General features: G+C 31.2%; 2 protein-coding genes, 3 long non-coding RNA genes and 1 pseudogene across 5 annotated transcripts; 4 read left to right on the top strand and 2 right to left on the bottom strand.

Moving 5' to 3' along the window:
- Positions 1-517: 517 nt before the first annotated feature.
- LOC130504651 (pectin acetylesterase 5-like) lies at positions 518-2665 on the bottom strand (annotated as a pseudogene).
- Positions 2666-5420: 2755 nt separating this feature from the next.
- Positions 5421-6191, top strand: LOC130504653 (uncharacterized). The gene is made up of 3 exons (XR_008941360.1): positions 5421-5556; positions 5746-5862; positions 5934-6191. It is a non-coding gene; the product is annotated as an uncharacterized LOC130504653 (long non-coding RNA).
- Positions 6149-6915, bottom strand: LOC130504655 (uncharacterized). The gene is made up of 3 exons (XR_008941362.1): positions 6787-6915; positions 6367-6501; positions 6149-6284 (listed from the first exon to the last, which is right to left on the bottom strand). It is a non-coding gene; the product is annotated as an uncharacterized LOC130504655 (long non-coding RNA).
- LOC130504654 (uncharacterized) lies at positions 6733-7629 on the top strand. The gene is made up of 3 exons (XR_008941361.1): positions 6733-6887; positions 7038-7101; positions 7398-7629. It is a non-coding gene; the product is annotated as an uncharacterized LOC130504654 (long non-coding RNA).
- A 682-nt stretch (positions 7630-8311) lies between these two features.
- LOC130504652 (protein SLOW GREEN 1, chloroplastic-like) lies at positions 8312-9404 on the top strand. The gene has a single exon (XM_056999270.1). It carries the CDS (start codon positions 8371-8373, stop codon positions 9337-9339), a length of 969 nt encoding a protein of 322 aa, XP_056855250.1. The 5' UTR covers positions 8312-8370; the 3' UTR covers positions 9340-9404.
- A 4946-nt stretch (positions 9405-14350) lies between these two features.
- Positions 14351-15331, top strand: LOC108809085 (60S ribosomal protein L35-1). The gene is made up of 4 exons (XM_018581211.2): positions 14351-14488; positions 14572-14707; positions 14893-15049; positions 15147-15331. The coding sequence occupies exons 1-4, from the start codon at positions 14485-14487 to the stop codon at positions 15219-15221; spliced, it is 372 nt and encodes a 123-aa protein (XP_018436713.1). The 5' UTR covers positions 14351-14484; the 3' UTR covers positions 15222-15331.
- Positions 15332-19869: the final 4538 nt, after the last annotated feature.

Below are 19869 nucleotides of genomic sequence, written 5' to 3'. Positions count from 1 at the left end.
ACTTATTTCCTTAAATAAAAGTTACAAAATTATCTAACATGATATAAATTTATATATGAAAACTAATGATTTCGAATAATAAAGATTTGAATATTTACCATCTATCATTTTTGTTTTAATTTTATTATTAAAATAAACTAAACAATCATATTAATCATACAATAAAAAATCATTTTCTTAGATGCTATATTATGAACTTCTAAAAACAATTATAAATTTAATAAGACTATTAAAAATCTCACATTAAATTTTTGTAATCAAATATTTTTTTTTTTTTTATAACAAGATACAAATGATAATAAACCATATAAGTATGAGTTCTTATTTAATAGATATTTAGATTAATGTATATATTTTAAAATTAACTATATACCATACAAAATATTTAAGTAAATTATTCGATATATTTTATTTTATTATTTCATAATATGTAAAGAATATAAGTAAATAAAAATACACACACATATATATATATATATATAATGTCTAACCTAGCATTAGACTAAAGGTAACGCAAGGGACAAAAGCAGATCACATCTACTGATTGTACTAAGATATTTTATGATAATACTGGCTTAGTGTCATTAAGCTTGACATTCTTTACCATGTAGAACTCTCATCTGTTCAGCATCACATTCTTTAATATTGAGTCTACACTTTGCCCAACTTTTATCTAGATCAGCAGAAGCTGGTACCAAGACATGTTGAATCTGGATATGTGCTTGTATTAGTAACACATAAATATAAATTTCAGTAAAAGCAAGCAAGACATATTGAATCTGAATATGTGCTTGGTGTTAGTAACACAACAAATTAAAATTGTAGCAAAAGCAAGTGCAAAACTGTAGAAAAGTTCAGAGTTCTAATGTTTGGCTTAGTAACTCTAACCTGCCAATAATCATAAGCTGCGTTGACAAGAAAGACTGGTGTTCTTATGTTGCTAACGAATTCTTGAGGAAACATACACTGCAAACCATAATATATAAAATCAGAGGAAAGAAAGATATTAACAAGGTAAAAGATATACCTTGGATGGCTCCTTTCGGGCTACACATTTCTGGTCCAAGCTCTTATCTAGGCCCTAATTGGAATCAACCATAGCACACCATCCCAAACCATGCAAACAAGAAAAGCCATGATAATTTATCGTTCATTTAGATGAAAAAGTCAACCCAAAATGTATAGTCTCGACTAATATACCTGCAGTTTAACAACATCACGATAGAAAGATCTCACGGTAGGTTTCCCAAAGACATCAGGCCTAAAAAGAAGGAAAATAGCTTTATTTAGAGACTAAGAGGCAGTGCTAAGCTGATTTCACTTTCACATTGACTTTCTAGCTCTGTGGAGTATAGTCTCCATAGAATTCTACAAAAGTCTTACACGTTTCGCTTTTTTAAAACCAGCTTAGACCCAAAGAACTTAACAAAAGAGCAAAGACTCTGTAAAGTTCATGAGAAAATACAGTTAATGAGTGGAAAGGAAACATACACGTTAAGAAAGAAGCCTCCGTCAGAAACACACTTAACAGATGCATCTTTTGGCAGATGATCTCTAAAGTAGTCACAATGTATAAGAGCTGCCAAGCCACCAGCAGAACTTCCTGTAAGTATGCCCTACATTTTCTCAATTTTGTATAATAAAAAAGGAAGTAAGTATTAACATAATATAGGATCAAGAGGAGCTTCATGGTCACCAATAATCATGAACACAATGTAAGATCAAGAGGACGCTACTGCTACCTGTTTGGAATCTGACATACCCATTGACAACAGTTCATCCATAATCGCCTCCCAGATAAGCTGGCCCCGGAAGAAAAGACGTGTTTCGTTCTGAGAAAAGATGGAAACATGAAACTAAGGATCGTTTCTTGTTGTCGATAGAGCCTGACACAGTGAAAAAAAAAATCTTCACCCATATTACCTTGACTTCAGCCTCAGGACGTCCAGAGAAAGAAGCACCATCACAGTAACGTATCTTAACTCTGTTCCAGTTAAAGAAATCTACAACACCAAAGACAAACTATAGATCCAAAACTGAACAAATATTACAAGACATTTATAGATATCTCTTTACCAGGGTTTTGAGATGGGTCACTGCTTAAAACACCTTGAAAAGACACTTCACGTTCAAAGTAGTTGGAAGAGCCTAACCTAGTTATTGCTCGAGCAGAACATGATGCTATTGTATCGCACCAGCTTCCACCCTTTTTGATACATTTCACTCAAATATATTCTAATTTTTTACAAGTACAGTTATATTCAATCAACAACACACAAGATTACCTCAAGATGAATAAGCCAGCTTTTGGAGCCAGATCCTGAACCTTTACTAAAGTGGTAACCAGGCAAGCTTCCATCCAAGCAAACTGCAAACGTGACATAACGTTCAATAACAAAAACTCCGAGACGAGAAGTAGGAGACAACTGGTAAATTACATGCTCCTCTCTCTTTAGCTTTATTAGACAGCTTGAGTTTGACCAGATCAGATGGAGGAGGGATGAGTGGTAGGATTATGGTCAACGAAAGGGACAGAGTCTGACGTGAGGTCTAGGAATAAAGAAAGAGAGAAGACGGTCAAGAGGAGTCCGAGGGAAGCGACGAGCCAATCTCGCTTAGCCAATTTTCTGTATCGAAGCAGAGAGCTAGACGTGGAAATCGCCATTGAAGAGGGAAAGTCAGGAAAAACTCTGTTTTATTATTATCAAAAAGAAACAACTCTGTTTATATACATATGTGGGTCCCACTATGTAGTAAGCACCAGTCACGTTCGTCAATGAAAACAAACCTGGTAGTATAACAGCTTAAACAAAGTTACGTTGACCAAAAATAAAATAGAAAATCAAAGTTATAAGACACGTTTGGCAAATCGATATTACCGGTTTGAATCGGTTTAGAGGATTTTGGGTAAAATTTGAAATGTTGCGTTTGCATAACTTTAATTAGCTCATGTCTTGTTCATAACTTTGTTTCTTGATCAAGTAATGTCTATATACTGCTCAAGATCAAATGAAAGAACTTAAGCTCGATCACTAGTGTTTTTTTTTTTGACATCGAAAAATAAAACGAACGAAAACTAAGTTGCACGATTATGGCCAGCAGAATCTAGCCATCTTGGTGCTGTGTTTTTCAACGAAAGGGTGTTTATGATTAGTTATTGAAGTTATGATTTATGATTTTGTAGTAACTATATATGCATTTGATGAATAGAAACACTAACCAGAAAATTTCTCCTTTGATTAAAAAAGTACTATAGCTAAATCAAAAAAAAAAACAAAGCCACAGGCCAATTGCTTTTCACCCATTTCCTGTATCGAAGCAGAGAGCTAAACGTGGAAATCGCCATTGAAGAGGGGAAAGTCAGAAAAAGCTCTGTTTTATTAATACGAAAAAGAGAACAACTCTGTCTCTTTATTTTTTTAGCAAAAAAAAAAAAAAAAACTCTGTCTCTTTATTACATATGAGAATAAACAGCTTAAGCAAAGTTACGTTGACCAAAATAAAAGTAGAAAATCAAACTTAAAAGTTAAAAGACACGTTTGGCAAATCGATATACCGGTTTGAATCGGTTTAAAGGACTTAGCTCAATTTTTTTAAAAATATCTAAACCAGGAGTTTTCTTCTTGATATCTTATTCCCTCCGTTTCTTAAAAAGTGTCGTTGTGACATTTTTCACACAGATTAAAAAATTGTTGAAATATATGTAAATTGTAATTAATTATACATTTTTGACCATAGTATTTTAGATAAATAAAATTATTTATAAATCATCAATGCAGTTTGTAATTAATTTTCAGCTGAAAGTTAGTATGATTTACATTGGAATTGTAAAGTGACACTCTTTGTATAACAAGAAAATAAGCTTAGAGTGACACTTATTATAAAACAGAGGGAGTATTTACAATACAGTATAACCTCTATAAATTAATATTCGATAAATTAATAATTTCTATAAATTAATAAATTTTGACAGTCCCAACTTGGGCTGGTGTAAAATATGACATAAATCGATAAAATAATAAGATAATAATATTTTTAAAACTTTCATGTAAATATATAGTCTCATTAAAATCATAAATTAATAACCTGTCTATATATATTTTTTATATAAGTACAAATTAAACATTATTATATTGTTGGTTTTATATTCACAATAAAATTACCTCTATATTTTTTTCTTAACATTTCAATATAGTTGATAATATTTAGTAAAACTATATCGAAAACCACTTAAGAATTCTATGAAACATAAAAAATATACACCATATAATATAATAAAAATATGAATGTCAAAATTTTCAAATGTAATAATTGTTATATACGGTAAAATATTTTTTTTTTATTTTATAAATAAAATATAAAAATATATATAAAATATATAAAAAGGACACTTTGGTAAATTAATATTTCTATAAATTAATAAAATTTTAAAGTCCCAACATTATTAATTTATCGAGGTTTACTGTATTTACTTTCCTTTTTATACTTATCCTAATTACTTCATTAATTATACATTCATAACTTTCAGCATTTATTATATTTTGTTACTTAAAATAACCATAAAATATATCTAAATTAAGTCAACAATTAATTTATGTTAAAACACACTAATTAATAAATATTACAAAATAATTAATACAGTCCAGTATTTATTTTTGTCATATTAAACATGAATTAACTAATTAACTCGGTGAATGTTTATCATATTATCATCTATATTATTAAATCTAAAGTACAAAAAAATAACCATTCTTTCAAATTAGAAATACAGATTTTTCCATTGAGATTCTAATTATTCTTAGATTTTAGTGTTAAATATGAGAAAAATAACAGAACAGATTTATAACTTTTGAATTAATTAATGTAAGACTTAATTCGTGGCCCATCAAGAGGAAGAAAAAGAAGGCCCAGTCAGAAGCGATAACATATTTATTGTCGAAGAGAACCAACGAGACGAATCCCTAAGACCATCTCCAATGTATTTCTCTATTTATATCTCTAAAATAAAAGATTTTTTAAAATAAAGATGTGTTTTTCTTCAATGTATTCCTCTATTTTAACTCTAAAAAGAAATATTTTCAAAAGATTCTATTTTTATTTTTACAACAAGTATCTTTTATTTTTAAAGTTGCAAATCAATCCTATTCAATTTTACTTTTATAAGATTTTCATACATTTTTTAACTTTGTTTAAACAAAAGTTTCAATAAAAAAAGATTGTTAGGTAAATCAAAAATGTCATTTTATGTTTATAAAAACTGTATTTTCTTATAAAAATAATTGTTTTGATATAACTATGAAAGTTTAAAAATTAAAGGACTATTTTGAAATAAAAAAATATGTCTGTGTAATAGAGGAATGCTATTTTTTCTTCTATTTATAGAGGTGAAAATAGTATTGCTCTATTATAGAGGTGAATATAGCAATGGATTGAAATACTTTTTATTTTATTATAGCATTTAGAGCTAAATATATCAATGGGATGGAGATGCTCTGAAAGAGAGACGGACGACGCAAATCATTGACGGGGAGCACTATGAGATCCGCGATCCCGCAGGTATGAATCCTTATTTGCTTCGTCGTAATACTTTGCTCTTGATAAGAACACATAGGACTGAAGCTTTTTTTTTTACTGTGTTAAGATCGAATCTTCTCTCAACGGAACCTAAATCGATTTCCATCGGTGCGATTGCCTGATTATTTTTTTGTCTGATTGGATATTGATATATGATTCTCTCTTTCGAAGCCTTTCAGATTAGGACAGAAATTTGGCTTGCCCGTTCTACTGTTCGGTGCAGGATATGGCTTGGCTGTTTATTTTCATGGAGCTCATGTAGCACATCTGGATAAGACGTTGGACGAGGTAAAGGAACATTCATAATTAACTGAATAACATTGATATTATTTCATTGTATTTTTATGTTTCTTTTTCAGGCGTTTGCGGAATTGAAGGATTCTCGCACCTAGACAAGTTTCTGAACCGTATCATGCCATTGTCATGTTTTTTGGTTTATGTTTGAGATCTTCTTCATCGAGTAACTGCTTTGTACAGCTTTTCTCTAGTAGGGGTATATTTAGTTGTCATGTCTTGCTTCGAAATTAAAGATTTTCTAAGGTGTTGTCTGTCATTAATCGTTTATTCACTGTATTTTTAAGACCAATGTGAGAGTAAGACCATAACTTTTATTTCAACTCCAAACCAAACCTGTTTCAAACAACAAGTCTTAGTGTTTGTACCTGCAGTCTCAGTTACATGACTCTCTCTTGTGCTACTCTTACATCAACCTAAACAAAACATTCAGGAAATTTAATCAATTAACCATGAACATTCTCATCACTCTTTAACAAACATATTAAACCCTTGTACCTTGAATCGACCAAGAATCGATAACCACCATTTCTGTTTGTAGTGTGCATGTGTGTTATAGTGGGGCAAATAGCTCAGGAAGCAGCTCGAATCCTCCATTGTCGAACATGAGTCTATGATCTGACGACCTATCATCTGAAGTAAATATTACAAAGATGTATCCAAAAATGAATCTTAAAAATAATATTGGTTTCATCCAAATTAATAAATTTTATTAACTCTAACTCAAAAAAAAATTACTATATATTTTATTTTGAAACTTATGTAAATCATAATAAAAATATATATTGGTGGATCTTGTAATAAAATCGATATCATGTGAATGCCAAACATTAACTAGCCCAAAATAAAAGAAAATACTGAAATCGTGGCCCATCAAGAGGAAGAAAAAGAACATATTTATTCTCGAAGAGAACCAACCGAACCACAAGAGACGAATCGAGTGGCGCGACGAATCCCTAAGAGAGAGACAGACGACGCAAATCATGACGGCGATGATGACGAGACCCGTGATTGAGAAGGTATGAATCCTTATTTACTTGGTCGTAATACTTTGCTCTTGATAAGAACACATAGGAGGACTGAAGCTTTTTCTTCTGTGTTAAGAAGGAATATTTTCTCAATGGAATATTTGCTTTGATTAACAAGTGTGTGGTTTGGTTTTGATTCAGGTGGGGAAATTTGCCTCTAGAATCAAATGGGTGTCTTTTGGATATTTCACTTATTGCGCTACTGGTATGTTGTTATATTTTTTTTCATCTTGTTTTTGTTCTGAAACTTATGGATCTTCTCCAAATATATACTCCCTCTGTTTTTTTAAGATTTATGTTTTGGTGTTTTCACACATATTAAGAAAACACATTAACTGTACATCATTTTTAGAAATTATTAAATTCCAATGCATTTTAACCAATAGTCTTTCAATAAATTCAATCAATTTTATTGAAATTTGCAATTTTGTATAGGAAACATAAAAAATACATTTTTATGAAACAATTTATTTTTCTAAAACATCTATCTTTAAAAAACAGAGGGAGTATTTAGCTTCGCATAGGTTGCGGTCAAGATGTTCGGAGTTGGAGAGAGCTCTGTGTGAGAAGTTGCTCGAGAACTATAATCGAAGAAATTAGTTTGTTGTTTGTTACTAAATAATATATCTATGGATTGTGTTTGGTCAAAAGAAAACAAAAAAAGAAAGGTCATTTGAGCTTTGTATAGCGTTTCAAGAACTTCAGAGATATTCTTTTGAGCTTTGTTCTAATTCATTGTATAGCGTTACTAAAGTGGTAACCAGGCAAGCTTCCATCCAAGCAAACTGCAACATAGCATAACTTTCAATTGAAAAAAAAAACACTCTGAAACAAGTAGAACGAGACATCTGGCAAACACACAGACAGAGAAACTTCTGCTATGATTAAAATAATATTGTAGCTAAATCAAAACAAACGAAAAGGCAGCGAAAAAATAGAGAAAAATATGTTTGAGACACAAACACACAGACAGAGTGAGAAGCTTAGTCGACTTGCTCAATCTTGGGACCTGGACCACCAGCAGAAGGATGAACATCATCGTCCATTCCACCTGCACCAGCCGGACCACCTTCATAGCTAAGCTATGTGCTTTTTTACTTTGTTAAATTATTATTGCAACTTGAATGCTATTATTAATTACTTTATGAGTTTTAACACCGAGGTGTAAGTGGTGCTCTACAACTATAGTGTATATACTACAAGACCATCATCATCCACATACATGAATACCAATACACGGTCAAAATACGCAATCTCGTTTTGCAAACTCATTCAAATAAACAATAAAGTAATAGCAATATCTTGTGATGCACACAATGACACAATATATCTCGTTTTATACAAGTGGAACCGACTTCACCGTTGGGGGGGACTTAGCCTTTTATTACAAAATCATTTTTTATAATCTTTGTCTCGTTCTATAACTTCGTTTTCAACCTGGTCTGCTCTGTGGAGTATTTATCAAGAACAACAAATGGCGTCTCAGGCAAACTTTCAGCGCTCCATACCGACATTTCACGTCCGCACCAATCTCCAGCCGAGATATCCTCATGCTCCTCCTCATCATATAAACCTAACCAAGTCAACACGTGTCAGATTTCCCGTAATCAGAGCTTCATCACCATCGAATCACAAACCCTCACTGCTCAAAACCACCTTCATCACCCTCACCGCGACCGCCTCTCTGTTCTCTGCATTGTATCTAGTCTCCAAACCAGCCGTGACGAGGGTAACCAACGAGGCGAGTCTCGAGAAACGCCTCGAGACCGAGTCTAACGTCGTGGAAGCATTACTATCGCTGGCTAAAATCAAATTCGATTCAGATAAGCATGATCAAGCGGTAGAAATCATGAACCGTCTGATAGAAATCGAACCGGACGAAAACAGATGGCCGGCTATGAAGGCTCGTATCCTGTCGTACCACGGCCAAAGCGAATCAGCCATCAAAGCTTTCGAAGAGATTCTCTTAAAAGATCCGAACCGTGTCGACGCGTATCATTACTTGGTGATGGAGCTCTACAACTCCAAACCTAAACTAACAGAGCTAGAGACGAGGATCAACGAGGCGATACGGAGATGCAAGAAAACGAAAGAGGTTTGCGGTTTAAGAATGCTGATAGCGCAGATTAAGGTTGTCGAAGGGAACACACTCGAAGCTATTCGGATTTGTGAAAAGGTGGTGAAGGATGATCCAAAAGATTTCAGGGTGTATCTGTTTCAAGGGTTGGTGTATTCTTTGATGAAGAAGGGAGATGAAGCTGCGAAACAATTCGAGCATGTTGCGAGGCTACTTCTGGATGATCCGTATATAGTGACTGCTACGGTGAACAACGCAAAGAAAGTATCTGAATGGAGAGTCATCGTAGGTTATGATAGTGTTTACTGTTATTTAACTACGTTTGCTAAGCTTCTGATAGTTTCAGCCTTGGAGAAATTCAGTTAAACTGAAATTTGAAAAAAATGTTTATTATGAAAAAAAAAACTCTATTTGTGTGTGAAGGAACATCTGATGCAAAGTATGTATTTTGTTACATGAATTATGTATTTTAACTGATTGGATAAGAACAACTCCAATGGGGTTTCTCAACATAAGTTCTAAAAGTACATTCGATTCATCCCCTATGGTGAATCTTCAAATTCACCACCTTTCTAATAACCAATCAAAGTGCCAACTAGATTAATGATTAAAAATATTAAATAATTTTTTCAAAAATCAAAATAATTAAAAAAATAAATAGTGTCAATTTTAATAATGCTAATATCACTATCTAATCCATAAACTTAAACTCTATACCCTAAATCCGAATTCTAAACCCTAAATTCTAAATTATAAACTCAAACTCTATACCCTAAACCCAAATTCTATACCCTAAACCCAAACCATAAATCATAAACCCAAAAATCTGAACTCTAAACCCAAACCTATACCCTAAACCCAAATTCTAGACTTTAAACCCAAAATGTAAATACAAAATCCAAACCCTATATCCTAAATATTTGGATTAATATTGATGTTGTTCTTTTGAAATTTAAGGTTAAGAATTAAATTTTGGATTTAGAGTTCATGGTTTGGGTTACTGTCTAGGGTTTGGGTTTAGAGTCTACGGTTTGGGTTTAGGATTTATGGTTTGGTTTTAGAGGTATAGGATTTGGGTTTAGGGTCTATGGTTTGAGTTTAGGGTATAATTTTGGGTTTAAAGTTTAGATTTCTTGGTTTATGATTTATGGTTTGGGTTTAGGGTTTAAGATTTAGGTTTAGGGTATAGAGTTTGGGTTTAGGGTATAGAGTTTGGGTTTATAGTTTAAAATTTAGGGTTTATAATTTGGATTTATGGTATATAGTTTGAATTTAGAGATTAAATATTGACATTAACATTATTAAATGTGATATTTTTTTTTTTTAATTATTTTATCTTTAGTCTAATTGGTACTTTGATTGGTTATTAGAGAGGTGGTGAATTTGAAGGTTCACCGTAGGGGGTGAACCCAAGTTTTGTCTGTTCTAAAAATACATACATTTTTGAATTATGTTTCAGTAGATATTCATTTTTAGTAATTTTCATAAAAGATGATAAAAGAAGTAATTTTCATTTTAGCTTTATAACCCATAACCCATTATAGTTTCAGTAATAGCTTTAGCAGGTGTACCAGTACACCACTCCATATTGATGTTCATAGGCCTTCTTTGATATTTCAAATGACCAAAAATAATATATGGAATAACTTTGCTAAATGTATATATTGTTGAATTATGTATGTTTTTATTAGTTTCCATGTGGTGAGGCCGGCTGAAAGTGGTATGGATTCATGTTTTTTCGGTCAGCTATATATTGTTTTTATTGGCTTAAACACTAATACGGCGTCAGTAGTAGGATAATTTGACTTGGCTGAGTGATGTGTATTCAGTAAGAACCCACAAAATAAGAACATTGCTTATGCCTTACAAATGTATGTGGTCAAGTATAAGACATCTTTAGGCCTTCTTGATAACTAAATGGACAAAACAACATACATATGAATTGCATTTTGAATGTACTATTGCCTAGAGGTGGGCACAGATCGAATAATACCATATTTTTGGTATTTTTGATTTGCTTCGTGCTTCACGAATATCTGATTTTCTAATTTGTTTTTCTTTGAAAAAATACGGATATCTGGTTTTCAGGATATCCAGAAAATTTATGAATATTTGTGAATTCACGGACATTAACAGATATTTTATCTACTTTGTTCTATACAAGTAAATCTACATAACATTGAACAATTTTTTTTTCTTAGAAAATATTTTACATGATATAATAGATAAACTAAAAATTAATGAAACTATGTGTTTTATGAATATTTAAAATTAATAGTTTTAGAAAAATTGTAGTTTCTATAAAGGTTTATCTTTTTTCTTAATTTTATATCTTATAAGTAATTTTATAAGCAAAATTAATAAAATTATATGTTGAAATAATAATTATATAAGATTATACATTTAAAACTCTATATTTAGTGATAGAAATAAATCTATATGTATATAAGTCGGAGCAGATCGGATATCCGCCTCTAATTTTTTAGTATAAGTCGGAGCAGATCGGATATCCGCCTCTACGGATATCTAGATTTTCGGATCGAATTGAAATGAATAACGAATCGAATCAAATTTAACAGATAAAATGCTCATCCTTACTATTTCCTATTGGTGATAGAATGTGGCTGTATAAGTTTATCAGCAAGATTTGTGTTGTAGATGAGATAGATATAGCTAAAAATTTACCATTGTAGAGATTATTGTTATTGTTAAGTTGATTGTAGTTATAAGTTTTTGGCTGTCGATATTTTAATATAAAACATGTGATACATGTGATATATATACAAAATAATTATTTTATCAATCAAATACTTAATAAATAAAATATAAATTAATTAATTTACTATTCGTTATTGTAATATTAATATTAAGTTTAATAGTTTATAAAATTACTCAAAAGTAAACATAATTTCAAATACTTGAGGTATGCACGTAAAACCTCTAATATTCCGCTTTTCTAGCTTACTGACAGCATACTCAGAAAAAAAACTCATCTGAACAAATTGGGTGTACTAAATTATGACCTGAAGATAGTCACCGATCACAACAATCCCAAGGTGGCTACAGAGAAAGAGCGGCTTATGATTCAAGATTGGAAACTTTGCCAGTATCGTCTGGACAAGTCGAACGAACTGTCGCTGTTCTGTCTCACATGGGTTCGGTCGGATCTTACCGATCCAGCTGTCGAAGCCACATCAAAACCCAAAAAGGAAGAAGCTAAGGGACCTGAGACTGATCCTGATGCCGGAGGAGAGAAGAAGCCCTCTTTTCCAAGAGAAAAAGAGGGCTAGGAGGAATGATGCTGCTGGGAGTGATTCTGTAGCGGTCTCACAGCACATGTACGAGGGTGTTGTGGACTCGCATGATCTTCCTCTTAATGTTGTAAGTGCTAATATCCAGTTTAGGCTTGGTATAAGTGTCGTGTGCTAATATAAATTAATAAATTTATTATTCTTTAATGTAATATTAATATTAAGTTTAATAGTTTATAAAATTACTCAAAAGTAAACATATTTTCAATACTTGAGGTATGCACGTAAAACCTCTAACATTTCGTTTTTCTAGCTTACTGACAGCATATCAGAAAAAAAAACTCATCTGAAGAGATGATCACAACACCTCTGTTTCTGTGTTCATTCTCTAGTGCCAACAAAGAAGAGATCTTTCTTTAAAATATTTGATTGATATAAAAATAATATTTTAAAAATTTAAATTAGGAAAAAAGTAGTCATATAATTTACCTACAATTGTCTAATTTAATTAATATCATGGATGGTTTTCTCATTTTATAGATTTTACAGTATGCATTATGAATAATTTTACAATAGAAGTGTCGATGAGCTAGAAAAAATCTAATTATTTAAGTTGTAAGATGAACGATTGCGTAACTAAAGCTTTGACAGCCACTTGGGTATTTGCCAATATGAGTATCGGTGAGCCGGAAAATTTTCTATGTGGTATATTTGTAGATTTGTAGACTATTCTAATGGGATAAAAAATGTAGATGACTCAGAATATCTATTTTCTAAATCTTAACATTTGGATGTAACTGGTCTTATTTTAGAAAATAAAATGAGTTGGAATTAATAAAATAAAAGTGCTGGTAATTTTACGGGATGAAGGAATTAAAATGAATATTTATCTTTCCATCTATTCATTTCATTCCTTGTCTTTTTTAATCATGAATGATTTTTAACTTGACAAGAACAAATGGAATCAAAAACTTTTTTATTCCATTTAACAAGTGAAATCTTAATGTTATTCAATGAATAGCTAATTCCACATGATTTCCTTCTAGTTACAGCCTCTATAAATTATAAATTTAGAAACATACTAATGCACTGGTTTCCTCGTTTGAAGCCGCAAAAACAACCTGCTCGGTGATTAATCAAAATACATAGTTAGTTGAAATATACAAACACATAATGTGCATAAATATAATACTACTATGAATTATACTATGCAGAAGAATGATTTTGTCAACACATTTTGTTATAACCTTGATCAAGATAGACATTGTAAGCAGAATAAAATCAATTAGAAAATTGTTTGGAGTGGAAAATAATGGAACACAACTGAACTAATATTGTTCTATGTTTAAATTTGTTTAAATTTTCTATGTTTTATTAATATGTGTTTAGACACTAATGTTAATTGGAATGGAGAAAACAATCAATTACGTATTATGGAACTCTTTTACATGTTTGCATATTGTATTTTCTTATGTGGGTTAGCCAACTTATGATATAATTATGCATTTTCATTTTATTTATTTGATCTGATAAACCAATTTCCAAATTATGTATTGGCATATTTTTTTCTTTTTAATGGTTAAATCTTTTTTTACAGTCTTACAGTTTTATGGATATTTATATTTAGTTATTCCCTTTTTTATTTTTAAACCATTGAGATGTAATCCTAATTAAGTGGAGTTCTACAACCATTTTGGAGTCATGTGGTCAGTTAATTACTTTTCATTTTCAACCGGAGTTTATGATCTTCTTGAGAGTTATCCAAACAGATGTATACTGTCTGCTGATACAAGACCATCATCATCATCATTGGTATCCATCCATACTAAAATACGGTCAAACTACACAAACTCGTTATGGAAACCATGTCATTCAAATACCAATTTGATCTAATTTAGAACACCTTGTGATGCACACAAAATGTCAATGCTATACTTTTGTCTTGGTAACATACTGTGAAGAAGTGATACTGACTATTCTAATACATTTTTATTTGAAACATTTTTTTTTTCTTCGAAGGCCTTAAACCCAAAAAGAGAGTCTTAAGACCCATTAAATATATTTTTGGTCACACGAGGCAACATATAATTAATGGGTTTTATAAGGCCCACTAAAGAGACTCGAGGGGTGGTTTATCATCACCCTTTGATTAAAAAGAAAGCTTCGTATATAAATACCATTTCTTCGTTTCTAGGGTTCTCTGATTTTCTGAGCCAACAAGTAGCAGCGGCGCATCAGTTGAACACGATTCAAGCTCACGATGGGTATGTTCGATGAATCCTTTTACTCAACCTGACTCGATTGAGGATTACGTCTGATTCAATTTTATTTTCGTTGTGTTTCGTAGCAAGAATTAAGGTTCACGAGCTGAGAGACAAGTCGAAGAGCGATCTTCAGAACCAGCTTCAGGATCTCAAGGCCGAGCTCGCTCTCCTCCGTGTCGCTAAAGTCACAGGAGGTGCTCCCAACAAGCTCTCCAAAATGTACGTCTCTCTCCTTCCTAACTTTTAGATTTCGATTTTTAGCTTAAATCATTGTTTCAGTTCTAGTGTAGTAGTGTAGGAATATGCGTAGATTTATCTTCGAACCTGTTCGTGATTTAGAATGTTATGACAAAAAAAAATGTTTGAAACTGAAACGGTTATGTGGGTTTTGTAATGAACTATAGCAAGGTTGTCCGAAAATCGATAGCTCAGGTATTGACCGTGACATCTCAGAAGCAGAAGTCTGCTCTCAGAGAAGCGTACAAGAACAAGAAGTTCATCCCTCTCGATCTCCGCCCCAAGAAAACACGTGCTATCCGCAGGCGCCTCACCAAACATCAGGTTTGTTGATGGAAAACATATAGATCAAAGTTGTTCTGATCATTGCAAATGGTGTGATTCTGATCTTGTTCTTTGTTTTTTTTTCGTTGCTTCGCAGCTCTCGTTGAAGACAGAGCGTGAGAAGAAGAAGGAGATGTATTTCCCAATCAGGAAGTACGCTATCAAAGTTTAATTCTAGCTTACATACTCTGTTTCAGATTTGTTTTTTATGGACTTGTTCTTTTCTTGTGCTCTTGTGTCGAACAGTTTTTTGTTTATCAACACTCTCTTTTCATTAAAGAAGCCTCTAAGCCCGTAAATACAAACAGACCAAAACTAAATATAGTTTCAATTAAGCCCAAAAGAAACCTAAACAACAAGAAATAAGAATTAACGCATGGATGACATGTTGATTGTCGGAAGATTCGTAAACGTAGAAAAGTTGATGGAGATTATGTTACTTGTTTTGTTAGTACAGAAAAATGTGATTTGGTATTACTTGAATGACAAATTTGAGATTTGAGCAGGATTTGGCTATTTTGGTATGAATTAAATGGGTTGCATACAACTTTATTTGGAACAATGTAGTATAATATTTCATTAACTTGGTTCACATGTCATCAAATATAGAAGAATGTTAGTTGGAAAAAAATGTGGTGCTTATATGGTGAAACACACCGACAAATCTGTGTAGATATCATGTTTAATGGTATGTTACATCGATATGAATATAATATCATGAGATCTGACGAATGTTGTACGTGTAGGGGTGTCAAAATGAGCTAGCTCGCTCATCTCAGCTTAGCTCATAGTAAGCTCGGCTCTTTTATGAGTTAGCTCAGATCAGCTCATTTATTATATGAGTTTCAATATGCAAACTCGTACTCGGATCATCTAGATCATGAGTTAAATGAGCTAACTCGTGATCTAACACAAAATAATTATAACTATATTAAATTAAACATCGATAAAATTACTTCTATAGTATTATTCAAAATTTAATAAAACTATTAATCATAAATAACTTATCGTGAGTTCTGAGTTACGATAAGCAAAGTGAGAGGAGACGTATATCAAATTTGAGATCAATGAAATTTGTGAGAGAGATGATATGGTTAACGTGGGTTTATATAGAAGATTTTGATAATTTCTAAACAGGATAGTCTCTTTTCTTTCTTCAGAAAAAGTATAGATAACTTTTAAAAGTTTTACTCCTATATTACTTATGTATATTTTACATTTTAGTTTTTAAGAAAAATATGATAAATATAAAAATTATCTTTTTCCATAAGAAATGAACGAGCTCATGAGTCAGCTCATGTTCATTAACGATCGTTCATATAATTCGTGATCTTTTTTAAGCTCGATCATTAAACTCATTTATTAAATGAGCCTTAAAATATAGTGATCATACTCATGAAAAAATGAGTTGAGCTGAGCTAACTCATGAGTTGTAACTCATTTTGACACCCCTATGTACGTGGAATTAGTTGGTACAATTAAAGATTAATCAATGTCTTGGCGGTATTAAATCGATATGTGTGTGTTTTCGAATGAAATGACAGTGTATATTGGCCAAGTTATAAATCTATATATTTACCTGTTGGTTTCATTATGAAGCAGAGTATGGCATAGATAATATTATAGCTAGAAAATACAATCGGAAAAAATATTTGTCTCAAGTATTTGAATCTTCTGGATATAAAAGTCACTGATTGTATATTTTGAGCTGATGCATGATGTTATTATTGAAGCCTAATTTTTCTTAACTTCTAAATCAAATTTCCATTTTATTTTTTCTTCTAATTATGGCCTTGTCCCTTTTTTCAAATGGGAGTACTTGTCGTCAGTCGCGGCCTGTAAGTAAGTCCTAAGTTTACATCTACGGACCAATATCATCGAAGAACTACAGTGTAAATGTTGGAAGATTATGTAAAAGTTTTGAAAGCAACAACAATCATAATAATCTTAATCATGGAATAACTGAGCCAAACAAACATGAGGTCAGTAATAAAACATGCACGCATGTGAATGTGCTCCAAGACTAGAGGTGTTTAATTATGACATTAATTAAACCGCGTACCGATTCTCTCCAATTTTCGTTTGGTTAGATGTATTGATCAAATATAGTTTAAATGCTTATCTTCCAATTAAGCTCTGACAATTTCGGGAGTTTACATCTAACCATGTAAACATGAATTGTATTCAATCTGTACGAACATTATTTATATATACTTAAGTTCCTCGTTTTTTTCTCTTACATTTCTTGACATAAAACACACTATAAATTTTCATCCGACGCGTTTTTGGTTGAACCAAACGTTTAATTAGCAATACGTAGATGGTTTCTAGATTACTAACTAATAACGGCAAAAGTGTCATGGTGGCTTGAAATTTGGTATATCTATAGTTTAAATTCAATTCATGAAACTCTATAATCTAAAACACAAATAACAAACTTAACCTGGGACAAGTTGATAGTTGATATATATTTTTTCTTTTTTTGAAAAAAGATAGGTGAGATATTTACTCCTATGATATATGTATCTCTCTCTTTAGATACATGTAAATATGTACACAAAAATCAATAAACACCGGTCTATTTTGTGAAATATAATATAATATTCCATCTATTTCAGAATGATTCATGGTTTAAAACAAAATTTTGTTTTTAAAAAATCCATATTTTATATTTTCAATGTATAAAATAATAGCAAATTGTAAATCTCAAAAACATTAATTGTGTATACTGAATTTGATTAGTTAAAAATCATAGAAAATAGATAAACATATAAAATAATGTATTTATTGTGAAAACATTTCATATTTTTTTAAGAAACGTGAAAATCTAGAACATACATTTTTTTTTTGAAACGGAAGAAGTAAAAACATGACTAATGGGATTCTTAGGGTAGAGTTCTTAGCGGAATATAAGAAATCGTCTCTTAACTTTTAACTAAAAAAAATTAAGAAAAAATTTAAGAACCGGTTCTTAATTTTTAATTAAAAATTAAGATACGGTTTTTTACATTCCATTAATAACATATATTTAAGGGTCGGTTTTTAGTTTTTAGGATAAAATTAAGAGAGTTACTCAAAAAAAGGATAAAATTAAGAAACGATATCTTAATATTCCGCTAAAAACCTCGAGAACTTCCATTAATCATGCTATATTTGGTTTGTTTCAAATTTGACGACTTATATTACAATAATACAAGTCTCGAGGAAACAATTTATGTCAACAAATATACATCCCGGGACATTTGATATCGTCACGCCTTCTGAGAATTTAAAGTTGAATTTGACCTTTGATAAATATAAAATAACCAGAACTTTAAAATGAATCTGCATATATGCTTATCCTATTCAATGCATAAACGGTAAACTATCTACAGCAAATTGTTCACATACAAAAAATTATGTATAACAAATCAACACGTCGTTGAACAGATATTTTTATAACCTAATGTTGATGAAAAGACAACAGCCACAAGTTTTAAATCATTTTCAATCGTCGAATATGAATCTGCATATAGGCTTATCGTATTCAACGCATAAGCTATCTATAACAAACTTTTGGCATAAGAAAAATCTATACATAACATAGTAATTAAAACGTGGTTGAAACAATATTTAATTTTACTTTATACATATATATCATCGAGGATTTTAATTCTTCATCTTAATAAGCTTACGTATATTTGACAATTGCACATGTAGTAGAAAAATTATTTGTGATCAATGCCCGACCAAGCTAAAACTTTTTTTATAGGCTTACAATAAGCAAATTTATACATATTATATAATACTATAATATATGAAATCATATTACAATAATTGGTGCAGTTAGAAGTTTAAATACAAAACTATTTGAGTGAAACACTAATCTTAACCAAATATGTGACCAAGTTTTATAAAATATACTGAAAATAATGTAAATATTAATTTGTGGGGTCATATGACCCCATAATCCATCTGTACATTCGCCACTATCTGATAGGTATAGGCATGTGTAATTGAATGTTTGTTTTAAAGCTCATTGAAACAAAAAAAAAACGATCAGTCAATTTCTAACATGGACTATCATGTTTTAATCAAATTACTAGAAAGTTACTCTGAACATTAGGGAAGATTAATGATAGAAGGTTTAAAATTCTTACATTTCTGTAAGAAATGAAAATGATACCAACGAGTTGTTAGTTTATTACTCCAGTCCAATTCTCGTTGGGGAGAATTATTTACAATCCTTATTTCTCGGCAAAGAATTGAAATCGTATTTTCTTATACAAAAAAAAAGAAATGAAAATCATCAGTTTTTACTTTTTACTATGAGTTTGTTATAAATTGTGTCAACATCAGCAATTTTTGACATGAGCGACGCGGTGCATTGACTTTTTTGTTTTGCTTAAATCATTTTACTTTCCAATTTAAGAATATGATTTTTTGTGGGAAATAGATCTTCTTATCCTCTTAGGACCATCAACAAGCAAAGTATATTCAAGGTTGTAATTGACGGTTAGCTCATGGGTCATGATCGGGGTTAAGTCATACATTATACATCAAATAAAGAAATACATATCTATTACATAAAGAAATACATAATTATTACAGTTTCTCAAAAATTCAACTCACATGCAATGCCTTAAAACGCATGCAGAAAACTAAACGACAACATCCTAGTTTCTGGGAGTAACTTTTTCGTTTTACACACTTTTTTGGGAGTAACTAGACTTTCTTTTTATAAATGCATAGTAAACTATATAGCATAACCAAAGCTAGACTATGATAACACCTACATAAATCCTTGAAAGTTAACACATTCGAATCAAGATATCGAGCTA

Source organism: Raphanus sativus, unplaced genomic scaffold (genome assembly GCF_000801105.2).
Source record: "Raphanus sativus cultivar WK10039 unplaced genomic scaffold, ASM80110v3 Scaffold1718, whole genome shotgun sequence".
Classification (NCBI taxonomy): Eukaryota; Viridiplantae; Streptophyta; class Magnoliopsida; order Brassicales; family Brassicaceae; genus Raphanus; species Raphanus sativus.
Note: the sequence above shows the minus strand (reverse complement) of the source record. Positions and strands in the feature narration are given on the sequence as shown.